General features: G+C 36.6%; 1 protein-coding gene across 3 annotated transcripts; it reads right to left on the bottom strand.

Annotated features, from left to right (window-relative positions):
- Positions 1 to 300: 300 nt before the first annotated feature.
- LOC100253650 (aldehyde dehydrogenase family 3 member F1) lies at positions 301 to 16031 on the bottom strand. 3 transcript variants are annotated; one of them, XM_010652944.3, is made up of 11 exons: positions 15721 to 16030; positions 15377 to 15445; positions 15040 to 15136; positions 14388 to 14594; positions 14195 to 14319; positions 13679 to 13783; positions 13396 to 13568; positions 13143 to 13233; positions 12770 to 12919; positions 690 to 768; positions 301 to 565 (listed from the first exon to the last, which is right to left on the bottom strand). In XM_010652944.3, the coding sequence occupies exons 1-10, from the start codon at positions 15916 to 15918 to the stop codon at positions 730 to 732; spliced, it is 1254 nt and encodes a 417-aa protein (XP_010651246.1). In that variant the 5' UTR covers positions 15919 to 16030; the 3' UTR covers positions 301 to 565; positions 690 to 729. The 3 variants fall into 3 exon arrangements, with proteins under 3 accessions (XP_010651246.1, XP_002285466.1, XP_059593365.1); XM_002285430.4 differs by lacking the exons at positions 301 to 565; positions 690 to 768 and adding an exon at positions 3068 to 3618; XM_059737382.1 differs by lacking the exons at positions 301 to 565; positions 690 to 768 and adding an exon at positions 4147 to 11178 and having other exon boundaries at positions 15721 to 16031.
- Positions 16032 to 16106: the final 75 nt, after the last annotated feature.

A 16106-nucleotide genomic window follows, 5' to 3' on the forward strand; every position in this document is an offset into this window, starting at 1 on the left:
ATTGAAAAACAGAGATTATTAATTAACCTAAAACTAAGATGGTGTTTGTTTTTTTTACTTAATTTTAAAGTTTTTTTTTTTACTTAATTTTAAATAGAACTTTAATGCTTAATAGTATTAAGTATTAAGTTGTTTATTTTTTTAATATGTTATTTCTATTAAACATTAAAAAGTAAAGAAAAACCAATATATTATTTTTTAAAATCAGATATTTTGGTGTTTTTATTTAACAAAAAATTTATAATAAGTCATGAAAAAAAAAAAAAAAAAAAACTATCTAAAGTCTAAAAGCAATTTAGCTAAAAGAACAAACGTCTTCTTACTAAGAGAAGAATGATATTGAAATATATCTCCAAAAAAACATCACCATGAATAAATAAATAGGAAAAGAAATTATCACCATGAATAAATAAATAGGAAAAGAAATTATCAATGAAATCAATTGTAATAGTTCTCAGCTCATGCATCTCATTTGGACTTGGTGCCAACATCCATCACAGCTTCAGATGATTATGTATTGGCCTTGATGGACTATTGGGTGATTGTTGCTCTCCTTAACCTTAACCTGTAAAAAATACATGCATACCTTAAGATTAGTGTTGTGCTTCCTCTAACAAAATAAAATCTGTCCTCGTTAAGCTCTTTGGACCCAAAATCTATGTCCTATCAACAAGGCAAATATCCCATACCTGAGATCAAAACCAACTCAACTACTATCAACAATCAAGCTCATATATCTAATTCATCCTTCCAAAACCAAAAATGATCCTGCAAGTTACACAAGATTCATTCCACTGATAACTAATATTGCTGCTGTTGAGGAAATTGGCAAATACTAACAAAGATATCTACTAAATTAAACAACGTACACTTAAATCTACATCAACTAAAAATCCAACAATCAATTCACCTAAACAAAGTACAAGTGTACAACTACTACATAGCGATAAATATTTGGAAGAACTGCATCTACAAGAAGCTACAACTTCTAGTCCAAAGATGCCTTGGCCTTGGGTGGTGCCAATCTACTTCCTGGACATGGGAAGCATACTAGCTCCTAACAACACTTGTATGCCCACCTTCAAGCATTGCATCTAAAATCCCTTCGAGGGATTCCGAGGGCAAGTCCAATTGGCTTCTTTTTCCTTTTTTTTTTTTAAATTCTTGATGCCTACTTACAAAAGAATTAAACCAGAAAGAGCACATTATATATACGGGTTTGACTTAATCTCTACTACCATTGACACCTAAATGACTAATGGAAGTGATACTCTTCCTATTTTGTGCATCTTCTATGAGTAAATTAGCAGTCACAAAAGCTTTCTGTGATTTTCTTTAGGCCTCAATAGCAAAATTTACATCTTATGTTAGCATCACAAGCACATATAAAATTCAAGGTGTTGAGAAAATAATATATAAATTTAGATCAAAAGTAAATACATAGAGTTGAGAAAAAGAACCTATAAATTCATCCCACAACAAAACTATCATAAGTCAATGAGAAAGAGAGTTGAGATAGAGCATTGAGAGAGAATGCTTTATAAAGTATTTATCCAAGAAAAAAATAGGAATAAAAAGATGTGAGAAGGAATATGATGCAGACAATATGAAACAAAAATTCTTAAGTCCATCACTTTGTCAGTTTAATCCAAAAATATGGTGTGCTAAAGTACCTTTTGATAAACAAACACTCAATTAATTAAAAGAACCTAATAAAAAAAAAAGCATAACCAAAGCATGCAGGTACTGTAAGAGAGTCACTAAACAACCAAGAAAAATAAGGTAAAAACAAATAAACTTTCATTCATTTAACTAGAACCCAACCAATCAATAAAATTTAATAATGATAAAGAAGCTTCATCAATAAATAATATGTTTGATTTTAAAAAATTTAAAGGAAATGTGAAAAAAAAAATTAGAGAAGAAAATTATAAGAAAAGAATACAAAAACATATTAAAAATTAATAAATTATTTTTTTCAAAATTAATTCATTGTTTTTCTTCCTATTACAAAATTAAATAATTTAAAAATATATAAACTTATAATTAATTTTGATTGTATTTGTTTTTGTCTATATATATTTTTCACCACAAACCTGTGGGAAAATCATTTTTCTAAATTTTTTGTTTTCCTTTCTTGAATCCCAATTGAAAGTTAACATTAATTAGTAAGGTGTAAAACCTCATAAATGAATGTTTGATATATTAATATTCTCATTTAAATAATAAATTTTTTTAGTCCCAACTTGAATCAGTGTCCTAAATTAATAACCTTGCTAAATGTATAAAATAATAATATTTTTACAAATCCTTAGGGGTTCAAGGAAATATAAATTATATATGTTTAAAAAATTTTATTTTTTCAATTCGCTAATTGGAATCATCACATATTGAGAAGTACTGCATTATCTTTTATTATATTAAGTTTTAATATTATATCTCTTCCTTTTAAAAGTCTTTTTATCTTTTACAATTAATAATCATCTCATCTCTTAGGCTTCTACCACATTTATTGTTTTTATATTTATTAGGCATAGATGTACAACTATTGTACAATAGAAACATAATTCTCTTTGTAAATTAAAAAATATTTATTTATCATTAGATTAGTAAATTATTCATTTTTTGACATATTAATAACCTAGATAAGATAATAAGTTTTCTTGATCCCAAGAGTATTTCATAAGGGTCTTACCCAACTCGTAGAGTCAGTTAAGACTTAGAAGGGGCAAATACCCCCCAAAAAATAAAATTATAATAAGGTTTTGAACCCTTGTCCCCTTATTTAAGGAGAAAACATGTTTTCCACTACACTATACATCATTGTCTCCCTCTATTAATATTTTACCCTCCCTTTGAAATAATTCTTTTATTTATGCCCCTCCTAAAACGCATTCCTAACTCCGCCACTAGTTTTAAGTACCTCCAAATTAGGTTAATCTTTTAGAAAAAGTAATTAAATAGAATAATATAGGACTTGAAGCTTTTAAGACACCAAAATTAGCTTCAATACCATATGTTAAGTGACCAATTATTTCAAAATTTTAAAGGGTTAAGTAACCAACCATGAATAATGTTATATCATATATAACTCAATCTTGGAGGAAAAAGTTGATATAATATATATCAGAGTTCAACATTATCTCTCTATTAATTTTACAATTTGCACATTTTATTGTATGATTGCAATTGGGATATTCCTCCTTATGAAGCTTCCTCACCCAAAAAAGAAAAGGAAAGAAAAAGATAGATGAATCCACTCTCTCTTTTCTTCCCACCCCAACCATGTCAACTTCAACTGATCAGTTAAAGCTATGAATTGAGATGAAAAGAGAGGCATGTATCACATGTAGTTTACAAGATTTTCTATGTTCATTAAGAATTTTTCTTCAAGCCCAAGAGGACAAGCAGGAATTCAAAGTAATCGAAGCGGTAAGCTGACTTGGTGAGTGCCAACTTAAAGTCATTCCACGGAGGAAATCTAAACCAGAACTCAGTGAGCAAGCTTCTTCTTAGGATCGCCTTCTCGTGTGTGAAGGTGTCGAAGGAGAACTTCCCATGGTACCTCCCAAAACCAGATTCGCCAACGCCTCCAAAAGGGATGGTGTCTGCTGCATACTATATACATATATACATATATAGCAGCAAAGCAAAAGAACAAGTCATTGATCAGCACTATACATACAGTGCTGTAAATGAGGTTTTCCTCCTTCAACTTCTTTGTTTCACATGCCCATGTTGATGATCACCTAGGCTAGATGCTTATGGGATACTACAATATGCATAAGAATTTGACATTATTTTTCATTTTAATTCGGTTTCGCTTCCTTTTCCAAGCATGTTTTTGGGTACTATTGTGTCCCAAAAGGGATGTTTGGTACATATCTCATATCCAAAACCTTGTCATGTTATTCTAATGCGATTTATTACTTCTACATTTAGAGTATGTCCATGCATGCATGAAAGAACTCATGAATTTTCTTTAATATTTGTATACATAAGGGATTAAAGCGAGCGTTATGATTACTACTCAAAAAGTGCTATTTGATAGCTTGTAATTAACTCTTTTAAACACTTTTGAGTAGTAGTTATTGACTTTTAACCCAATTAACATGTTAAGGACCCTTGCAATCATTTCTAATCAAATTGTGCAAGTTTTGGTGTTTTTGTTAGTAATTTGATCACCAAAACAATCCAAGATTGAGGAGAGTTATTTGGAATCCATGGCAAAGCTTTTGGAAGCTCAAATTCATGAAGAACCAAGCTTTGGAGCTCCATAGCCCTTTGCCAAAGTCGTTCAAAGTATGCAAGGAGAGAAGCAAGGAGAGAGGAAAAACAGAGTGAAGAAAACAGGGGACAGCAGCTGCAGTCTTCTTGCGCACTTTTGGAGCACTTCCCGAAGTCTATTTTCTACATTCTATATACCATTTCAAAGCTCAGGAAGTCAAGAATCCAATGCTTCAAACGGTGCACGATTCGGACCTGAAACGAAGGAGTTACAACCATTACAAGCAGATCACTCCAAAGTGTTGCGAAATCAGCCTTTTGTTGCGAGAATTTCGCAGCCTTTTTGTACAGTGCTATGGAATTCCTCCTGAAGCTACCCGATACATGCCGCAAGCTGGAACGCTGAGAACCTCAAGGTGGAAGCCAATTTCGCAGCCCTGCGAGTTTAACTTGTTGTTGCGAAAATATTTCGCAGCCTTCTTGAGTGCCTGCGAAATCTCGCAGACACTATTTTTCACCTGCGAAATGTTCCTGGAGCTTCCCGATATTTTTGCACCGACTCTTTTAGATATTTTTCTTCAGATTTTTGTGTCTAAATTTCCATTTTCTCCTTGTATTCAACCACTCATGTAATTCCTTAGCTAGGAAGTATCCAAGGAAGGGTAAATTACCTTCCTATATAAACTCTCTTGTAAACACTCTCAGGAGACTCTCGGAGAAGTATGTAATATATAGATATATCATATATAGAATCAAGGAACAGAGCACTTGCTCTGTTTTTGATATATATTCTTGTCTTCTCTTTCATTTTCATTTTCTAGCCAACCAAACTCTGAGGATTTTTCCACAGAGGATGAGAGGCTAAGCTTTTTGTCTCTTGGAGTGAGGAAAGCCGGGTAAGTTTCCACATGCATAATTTGGAAGTTTTGTTGTTTTAGTTTTTAATGAAGAGAAAGTGTGACCCGTTAGTGATTTCTATGTTTTTAGTTAACTTAAAACACCTTAGAGTCACCTGGGCCAACACTTGGTAAGGCAAGTGATTTCCAACCATGGAAATGCACTAGTTTACCCCTTGCGAGCCTTTGGGAGGTGACTTGAAGGTAGGATTTTCTAGAATAGCCAACACTTGGTAAGCTTTTGGACTCCAAGGAGACATCCATTAGTTATCTCTTGCGAGCTTTTGACGGGTAATCCAAGGTTAAAGATCACCTTGAATGGCAAGTGCTAGGTGAGAGGCATGAACCATTGCAAGTTGCATCAGTGAGAGGGATTTAGTGTTTGAACCCATTAATGGGAAGCATCTGTATAATACCGGTTGGAGAAGGAACTATATGTTAATTCTCTAATGCGAGGAAAAGAAACAAGTGACCGGAACTCCCCCTTTTTGCATGAGGAACCTGAGCCTAGTGATCTAAACTCCAAGAAACATCTTTCTTTGTAAGTAAAATCAGTTACTATTTTTGGTTAGTTTAAAACCGAACTTTTTCCATTTAAACAAGTTTATGTTTTCTTTTAAAGCTAACCTTGAAATGAAAAGACACCAATTCATCTTTGAATTAATATCAATTGTGAAGTGAAAACCCATCCCAGTGAACGATCCTAGAGCCACTATGCTATAGTAGCTTTGTCTTTGCTACCCTAGTATATGGTGTAATAGGTTATAAATTTTGTTGATTACTCCCTCAATCAAGGAGCACCAGCTGGACACGAATCAGCTGAGACACCAATTGGGCACGAATCAAATGGCGCCGTTGCCGGGGATCGAACCACGAATCAAATGGTGCCATTGCCACTGCCGCTACTAGGGACGAATCAAATGGCGCCGTTGCCGGGGGTGGTGCCACTTTACAGTGATATCACCTTTCTAGAGTACTTGTGATCTTCATCACAAGTTTGGTGACTTTTCTTTTCCTTTAACTAACTCTTTTTATTTCTTTATTGTTCATGTTTTAGTATACCTTTTATTTAGTTTTTAGTTTACCTTAATTTTCTTTCTTTGAATTGTTTTTCTTTTGTTTTCTTTTGTGTTCTCTGTTTTTAATTCACAATTTACTAGTTGTGCATGCCATATTGAATACCATAGCAGAGGAAGCTATGAACTTCATGAGTTATGTGGCTGAAGTCTCAAGAGGATGGGATGAACCAAATGCTCGAGATATGGGGAGAATGAAGTCTCAACCTAAAGCTAAGGGTGAGATGTATATTTTGAATGATGGTATGAACATGAAGGCAGAAATTGCAGCTATGGAAAGGAGATTGGAAGAGCTAGAAATGAACCAGATGCAAGAAGCGCAAGCCATCTCTCAAACACCATTGCAAACTATGCCTTGTGCCATTTGTCTATCTTATGAGCACTTGGTTGAAGAGTGTCCTATCATTCCAACGGAGAGGGAAATGTTTGGTGATTGCAACACCTACAATTCCAATTGGAGGGACCATCCAAATTTCTCTTGGAAACCACAGCCACCTCAGTATCAGCAACCTGCTCAAGCACCACAGCAAGCCTCAAACCTTGAACAAGCTATGGTGAATCTTTGCAAGGTCGTGGGAGATTTTGTGGGAAAGCAAGAAGCCACCAATGCTCGAGTGGATCAAAGAATGGACAGAGTGGATCAAAGAATTGATAGAATGGAGAGTACTTTGAATAAAAGGATGGATGAAATGCAAAATGATCTATCTCAGAAGTTAGATATTCTCCAAGATTCAATCTCAAGGCTTTCCAACCTCAACACAATGCAAGAGAAAGAAAACTCTCCTTCTCAACCTTATCAAAATTCCATGAGTATCCATGAAATGGAGGCTGAGGAGGGAGAACCTTCACAAAAGAAGGAAATTGAAGAAGTGATCACTCTGAGGAGTGGTAAAGAGGTTGATCTGCCCACATGCAAGCTAGAGCATAAGGTAGATAGTGAAACAGAGAAAGAAAAGAGGGAGGAAATCAAAGGAAAGAAAAAGGGGAAAAGCATAGAGAAAGATGACTATGATGTTAATGTACAAAGAGAACCACTGAGGATAGTCATCAAGGAAGAATTGATGAAGAAACACATGCCTCCACCTTTTCTCCAAGCTTTGTATGACAAAATCATACAGATCACATCTCAAGTGAGGGATGCAAACTTCATATGGGATCCGGGCAAGCTAAATAAGGATCAAATTTTTTGATGGACTTAGTCTTTTTAAAGACTAGCTAGTCCATATCTTTTTATTTTACTTTTTACTTGTTCTAATTTTGATTTCAGTGTTTTAATTTTGATTTCAATGCTTTAATTTTGATTTCAATGCTTTAAATCTAGTTTGTTTTGATGTAATATAGGTTTTTGGATGATCAAAATCAAGAGGAATTGCAAAGAAATTGAAGAAAAAAAATCAGAGCAAAATCGGAGCAAAATCGGAGTCAAACGGAGCGAAAAACAGGGGAAAAACAGGGGTCTGCGAGATTTCGCAGCCTCTGCGAAATCGGCATTTTGTTGCCAAACCATTCCGCAACACTGTAGAAGTCTCTGCGAAAATTTTCGCAGCTGCGAAACCCATTTTGGCACACGAGTGCCACTTCGCAGCACAGGAGCATCTGTTTCGCAGCTGCGAAACGCATTGCGAAGTGAAAAAGGCTGATTTCGCAACAAAAGTCCCATTCCGCAGAGGATTTCGCGGCTGCGAAAGCACTTTTGGCACACGAGTGCCATTTCGCAGCACAGTGACCCTCATTTCGCAGCTGCGAAACGGCTGCGAAGCTCCAAAGCGTGAAAATTCTCAATTTCGCAGTCAAAGCTCCATTTGGCAGGGTATTTCGCAGCTGCGAAAGTGAATTTGGCACACGAGTGCCACTTCGCAGTACAGTAGCATCCATTTGGCAGCTGCGAAACGCATTGCGAAGTGGTAAAGCTTGATTTCGCACCAAAAGTCCCATTCCGCAGGGTATTTCGCAATTGCGAAGCCGGTTTTGGCACACGAGTGCCATTCCGCAGCACAGTGACTCCCATTTCGCAGCTGCGAAACGGCTGCGAAGTCCCAAAATTGAAAAATCCCAATTTCATAGTCGCACCCTCATTTCGGCAATTGTTGGACACATCTCGATCACTTTCCGAAGTTCAAATTATGCATGCAATATCTCGTTGGAAAGATTGGGAAGTCACGAGTCCACAGCTTCAAACGGTGCTAGATTTGGATTTGAAACGGAAAAGTTATGGCTGTTTGAAGATGACTGTGCAAACCATGAGCGGAAATGCCGCACCTCAATTTTGCTACTGTTGGACACGTTTTTGAAGCACTTTTTGGAGCTCAAATTATGCATACGATATCTTGTTTGAAAGCTTGGGAAGTCAGGAGTCCAGCGCTTCAAACGGTATGTGATTTGGAGGTGAAATGAAGAAGTTATAGTTATTTGAAGACAAGCACGCAAAGCTGAGCGAGAATTTCGCAACCGAGACACCATTTGGAAGGGTATTTCGCAGCTGCGAAACCACTTTTGGCACACGAGTGCCATTTTGCAGCACAGTTCTCCTCATTTTTGAAGCTGCGATACACCTGCGAAATCACTTTTAAGTTACGAAATGGGCTGCGAGAATTCCCCTCCTCTACGAAATCCACCTCCTGCTGCGAAAATGCTCCAAGCTTCAGAAATGGGCTGCGAAATTGCCCATTGCCTGTGAAATGATCTCCAAACTTTGAAATGGCTGCGAAATCACCTCCAAGCTTAGAAATGGCCATCAAATTGCAAAATTGACTTGCGAAATGGAGGAAGGTTTGCAAAAACACTTTGCAAAGCCAAGGGAAGTTGCTAAAATGCCAATAGAGCCTCACAATCATGCATCTGAAGAGGAGAGCCCTGCACACCCTGGGATCACACACACTAAGCCTCTCATTCCATTTCTTACCTCCTTAAACCATCAAATCCCATAGCTACCAACTGAGAGCTCCAGTTGAGGAGACTATGCCACCTAAGGAGACTACCAGAACAGAGGTCAAAGTCCTGATCCAACCCATTCAAGAGGCCACCACAGACGCATAAACTCCACAGGACCTTACCATTACTTGATCATCTCTTTACTTTTTGTCTCTACTTATTATAATTCCATATTTTGATGTCTTACATTTTGGGATTGGATGTATTACTGATGATACATCATACATAGACATCATTTTTGTTTAAACTTGGCATTTTCCTATTTCCTCTACTCACTAACTCTTATATTTTCTTTGAAACATGTGGTTTCTCCTATATGACTCAGACTCCATGTCACTCAAGAGGTACCACTTCCTCCCTATTTTTTAATCGTTTTTTTCACATTGAGGACAATGTTCAGCTTGGTTGGGGGGAGAGTTGAGGAAGTAAGTATTGTTAATAATGCTAAGTTATTTTGGTAATTTAGTTGCTTTTTGCTTAATTTAAAAATTTTTAAAGTTTTTATTCTACTCTCCATGGTTATTAAGGAAAAATTTTCAAAATGAAATGGGAGAAATTGAATTTTTGTCTTTTTACTTGACTTAGAGTTTGTATTATGCTTACTAAAGTTGATGAATTGTTGAAACTTCTATTGAATTCAACCTCAGTTCTTCCACTTTAAGCTATTCACACACTGTGCACAATAGGTTCCAAGTATAAGATGAAAAACTATTTCCCTCTTGACTTAGGAAAATTTTAGACTTGGTACCTTTGACCTTATTTAATAGTGTTGGGACACCTTATGAAAGGCCAATGAGCCTTTGAGAAAAAAAAAAAAAAAAAGAGAAAGAAAGCAAAATGTTTGCTTACCTTGAAACCCGAGCAAGGTCTGAGGGGTATATGGTGAAAATCTTTAAAACCTGGTGCCCTAAGCCTTCATTGGTTGGGAGTCACCGACCTCAATGCTCGTTACAAGGGTGGATAGGTGGAGTTTAACATACTGTAGGTGCTTGGGTATTAAAATTCATTCTCAAAAGTCCGGGGTAAAATCCGAGGAGTTAGTGGTTGAAAGATCCTTAAAGCTTGATGCCCTAAACCTTAATTGGTTGGGAGTCATCGATGGACCCCCGTTACATGGACAATTAAAAAAAAAGAGAATACCTTTAAGCCTTGTACTCCTACAATGAAAAAAATTGTGAAAAAAAAGAGGTGCGTTCTTAGCCTATTAGAGGTTGATTAGTTTGCTAAGCTTTGAAAAAGAACTAGGTTGGGTGGAGAGATTAGTTTGACATACTATATTCGGAAGCTAATAAATAACACTTAGATTTTTGTGGAAGAGTAAGGTTTGACCCTTTGGAAGTGCAAATGATTTTAAAGCTTAAATTTGCATAATGCCTTCTCTTTATGAATTGTGATTAGACAAGTTATTTGATAACTCTTGTTGAAGTTTGAGTTTTATTTCTTTAATGTTCCATGTGAGAGTTAGATCATCATGCCACTTGAGAATTGTTTTTTGATTAGCATGATGTTGTAAATTATAGTATTGTTTATTTTTATTTTTCTCTCCTTCATTGCTAAGGGACTAGCAATATGTCGGTTGGGGGGAGTGATTACTACTCAAAAAGTGCTATTTGATAGCTTGTAATTAACTCTTTTAAACACTTTTGAGTAGTAGTTATTGACTTTTAACCCAATTAACATGTTAAGGACCCTTGCAATCATTTCTAATCAAATTGTGCAAGTTTTGGTGTTTTTGTTAGTAATTTGATCACCAAAACAATCCAAGATTGAGGAGAGTTATTTGGAATCCATGGCAAAGCTTTTGGAAGCTCAAATTCATGAAGAACCAAGCTTTGGAGCTCCATAGCCCTTTGCCAAAGTCGTTCAAAGTATGCAAGGAGAGAAGCAAGGAGAGAGGAAAAACAGAGTGAAGAAAACAGGGGACAGCAGCTGCAGTCTTCTTGCGCACTTTTGGAGCACTTCCCGAAGTCTATTTTCTACATTCTATATACCATTTCAAAGCTCAGGAAGTCAAGAATCCAATGCTTCAAACGGTGCACGATTCGGACCTGAAACGAAGGAGTTACAACCATTACAAGCAGATCACTCCAAAGTGTTGCGAAATCAGCCTTTTGTTGCGAGAATTTCGCAGCCTTTTTGTACAGTGCTATGGAATTCCTCCTGAAGCTACCCGATACATGCCGCAAGCTGGAACGCTGAGAACCTCAAGGTGGAAGCCAATTTCGCAGCCCTGCGAGTTTAACTTGTTGTTGCGAAAATATTTCGCAGCCTTCTTGAGTGCCTGCGAAATCTCGCAGACACTATTTTTCACCTGCGAAATGTTCCTGGAGCTTCCCGATATTTTTGCACCGACTCTTTTAGATATTTTTCTTCAGATTTTTGTGTCTAAATTTCCATTTTCTCCTTGTATTCAACCACTCATGTAATTCCTTAGCTAGGAAGTATCCAAGGAAGGGTAAATTACCTTCCTATATAAACTCTCTTGTAAACACTCTCAGGAGACTCTCGGAGAAGTATGTAATATATAGATATATCATATATAGAATCAAGGAACAGAGCACTTGCTCTGTTTTTGATATATATTCTTGTCTTCTCTTTCATTTTCATTTTCTAGCCAACCAAACTCTGAGGATTTTTCCACAGAGGATGAGAGGCTAAGCTTTTTGTCTCTTGGAGTGAGGAAAGCCGGGTAAGTTTCCACATGCATAATTTGGAAGTTTTGTTGTTTTAGTTTTTAATGAAGAGAAAGTGTGACCCGTTAGTGATTTCTATGTTTTTAGTTAACTTAAAACACCTTAGAGTCACCTGGGCCAACACTTGGTAAGGCAAGTGATTTCCAACCATGGAAATGCACTAGTTTACCCCTTGCGAGCCTTTGGGAGGTGACTTGAAGGTAGGATTTTCTAGAATAGCCAACACTTGGTAAGCTTTTGGACTCCAAGGAGACATCCATTAGTTATCTCTTGCGAGCTTTTGACGGGTAATCCAAGGTTAAAGATCACCTTGAATGGCAAGTGCTAGGTGAGAGGCATGAACCATTGCAAGTTGCATCAGTGAGAGGGATTTAGTGTTTGAACCCATTAATGGGAAGCATCTGTATAATACCGGTTGGAGAAGGAACTATATGTTAATTCTCTAATGCGAGGAAAAGAAACAAGTGACCGGAACTCCCCCTTTTTGCATGAGGAACCTGAGCCTAGTGATCTAAACTCCAAGAAACATCTTTCTTTGTAAGTAAAATCAGTTACTATTTTTGGTTAGTTTAAAACCGAACTTTTTCCATTTAAACAAGTTTATGTTTTCTTTTAAAGCTAACCTTGAAATGAAAAGACACCAATTCATCTTTGAATTAATATCAATTGTGAAGTGAAAACCCATCCCAGTGAACGATCCTAGAGCCACTATGCTATAGTAGCTTTGTCTTTGCTACCCTAGTATATGGTGTAATAGGTTATAAATTTTGTTGATTACTCCCTCAATCAAGGAGCACCAGCTGGACACGAATCAGCTGAGACACCAATTGGGCACGAATCAAATGGCGCCGTTGCCGGGGATCGAACCTCGAATCAAATGGTGCCATTGCCACTGCCGCTACTAGGGACGAATCACGTTATAGTTAGGTTGTTACATATGAAATACCTGAATGATTGCATCGTTGAAGGTCACGCTTCCCGATGATGTCTCGGAGATTATCCTTCTCTTCAAAGTTTCATTTTTGGTGAAGACATAAATGGCTAGTGCTTTAGGCCTTGAGTTTATGAACTCAATGCTGTCTTCAATCTTCTTTAACTGTTAAAACAAGTAAGAAATCACAGTAAACAACAAAACAAAAAACTAATTCTAATCAACCACTAGGGTTTATTTGAAAAAAAAAAATGCTAATACTAATAAGCTACTAGGGTTCCTTGAAAATTAGAGAAGTTGCTAATACAATCAACTTCTAGGGTTACTTGGAAAAAAAAAATCTAATACTAATCAGAGACTAGGGTTCCTTGAGGTATGCATATCTTACTGTAATTATAGGAAGCAATGGACCGAAGATTTCGTCGGTCATAATGGAAGCTTTGAGAGGAGGATTCATCAAGATCGTTGGCTCGATGAACCTGCATGGAGATAAATTAATGGCATGCATGCATAATTGAACTATTATCAAAGAGTATTAACTCAAAAAAATGAAACAATATGGGAATAGAATGGATCCATTTAAGTTGAAGAGTTTTAGAAGGAGAACAGTTCATATGCAAGAGAAAGGGAGAAATAGTTACAAGTTGTCTTCATCCACCCCACCGCCATGGACAATACAAGATTGGACTGAGGGATCATCAAGAATGTTCTTCAGCCTTAAGAAATGTTTTTTGTTGATTATCCTTGCCATGCTTTTTGTTTCTCTAGGGTTTTCACCAAACATTTTCTTGGTCATGTTCCTCAACAATTCTAGCTGAAAGGTTTGAAGGAAAAACAAACTCTTTCTATTAGTTTGAAAACCCGAATTAACAAACAAAAAAATAAAAATGTCGAAGAAGAATTCGATACGGTTAGTAGTAGTACCAAGGTGGGTGCAAATCCTTCTTGGACTAGGATGTAATCGATCGCTATGCATGCTTGACCGGCGCAGGCCCCGAATTTCCCTCCAAGAACTCGTTTTATCACCATCTTGTGATCAAATTAATAGCATGGAAGGAGTTCAATGAGCAACTTGTCCTAATACAAGCTAATCACCCACATGATTTTGCAGGATACAAAACATAAACTCATAGATTCTTCCTCATTTTTCTTCGGCTTCTTTATGCCTTGTTTGGATAACAGAAAGTACCACAGAAAAAAAAAGGGAGAGAGATAGAGAGAAAGGGAATGAAAAATAAGTTCAATTACTTCAAAACTTTCATTTTCCTTTACTTTTCCCTTATCATTTCTCTTTCATACAGAGAGTGAAGAATTTAAAAAGGAGGCTTCATATCAGGGTTTTCTCAGCATACAAGACACCCATTGAAGGAAAAATAATGTAAAGGGTAGCTGAATTTGTGATATTAATATTATATTTTATAGCAAGATATATATGGCTACCTCTTTGTCCCAAGAACTTGAAAATGAATCAAATATGGCTGGACATTTTCCACCCAGCTCCAATGTAACAGGCGTTAGATGATTAGCAGCTGCAGTCATTACAACACGTCCCACTCGGGGGTTTCCTGAAAGAAGTTTCATTAAATTAAGATCATTTACGCATTGTGTTGTATAAAATAAATTTGTTGAATACCTGTGAAGAAGATCTTGTCCCATTTACAGCGGAGGAGATGTTCGCCAACGGCGGCCCCGCCCTCGATGACCTTGACAGCTTTTTTGTCTAGGTAAGTAGGAATGGTTTTTGCTAGAAGAGAAGAGCTGGCTGGAGCCAGCTCTGAAGGCTTTAGAACTACTGAGTTTCCTGCTGCTATTGCTCCAATCACTGGTTCCAGGGACAGCCCTACCACAATTTATTCATTGAGCAATGCTGTAATAAATTGAGACTCCATGGCTACTGATTCATACATTTAGAGCCCAATTATGAGCCATGACCTGGTGGGTCTAAGCTCAAATGGGAATTGGGCCCCAGCCCAGCTAGATGCAATCAAAGCTTGGCCCAAGCCCAGCCTGAGTTCAGGCGTTTAATAATGGAACTTAATAATAATAACTTATCATTAGGATTCAGGAATGCACACAGTTTGATTTATCGAACCTCTGAGGTGGCTCGAACTCACGACCTCCCGCCAAACCAAGTTTCAATATCATATTGAACTACTAATTTTTCTAAAAGCTTAAGTTTACACGATTTGAACTCAATATGTATATCACGCTCTTTAAAGCTATAAATAAATAAATAAATTTTAAGTAGTAAACAAATTGTGGTAAAATAAAGAAAATTGACTCACCAAAGGGAAAATTCCAAGAAGAGATAATGAGAACAAGGCCAAGAGGCTCTGGAAACACTTCTGCTGTTGAGGGGAATGTAGCTATTGGTAATTTAGCCTGTCAACCGACATCAACATATTCTCATATTGCTTGCTAAATATATTTGGTGCAGTTTATATGAATCTATGCTGCTATTTCTTTGAGAGAGAAAATTAATTCTACCTCAGAATTCAAAAAAAAATCCACCCATATTAGCAGAAAGTGGAAATTTAAAATCAATCTCCATTTTTAAATTTTAACAGCCATATCATGCAAGAAGTTTACAAAAAATTGAAAGAAAAAGGAAAGAAAATCGACCTTTCTGCTTGACATCCAGTCTTTCAAGGAACTCAATGCAAGATTCACAGATTTTGTTAGGGTTCCCACCTGCAAAATAAACATTCATATCCATGTGCATGAGTTAGTCACAAATCATCTAGAAAACATTTAATGTCTTGGTTGACTTTCCATCCATCCCTTTACCTGATCAAAGTACTGACTCTTACTAATGCTTGTACTACATATTATCATCAAAGTTTCCGTTATAATCATTTATGTTTCGCAGTCATTTTCTAAAGGTAGATCATAAATTTCAAAAAAGAAAAAAATCATCTCTCATCCAATTAGTATAGTAACTCTTTAACATGTAAAAGATAACATACCTCATCTCTGTAGGACTCGGCATAATGTTTGCCTAGATCTTGCTCAAGGGCCTTAAAGATATCCTTTTCCTGTTCCTTGAGGAGAGTGAGCAAACCCTTGAGTTGTGACTTCCTCCATGAGGCTTCCTTTGTTTTGCCACTCCTGTAGCTCTCCCTCAGCTCCTCCAAATCCGGTTCCAAATTCTCTATTTCAGCCATGAAGGAAAATGGTATTGGCTCTTGCCTAGTTGTCTTCTGAATGCCCTATTTATCATCCTCATATTCAACTAACCTTTTTTTGTTGGTTAGTTGCCTTCATAAAAGCTCCCACCGAGTGAGTTCTTTTTCCATTATTACGTGGGTTACGTGAAAGAGCTCGGCTTATTAGGCTCCCATCTTGACCCTTA

This window comes from Vitis vinifera, chromosome 6 (assembly GCF_030704535.1).
Source record: "Vitis vinifera cultivar Pinot Noir 40024 chromosome 6, ASM3070453v1".
NCBI classification, from domain to species: Eukaryota; Viridiplantae; Streptophyta; class Magnoliopsida; order Vitales; family Vitaceae; genus Vitis; species Vitis vinifera.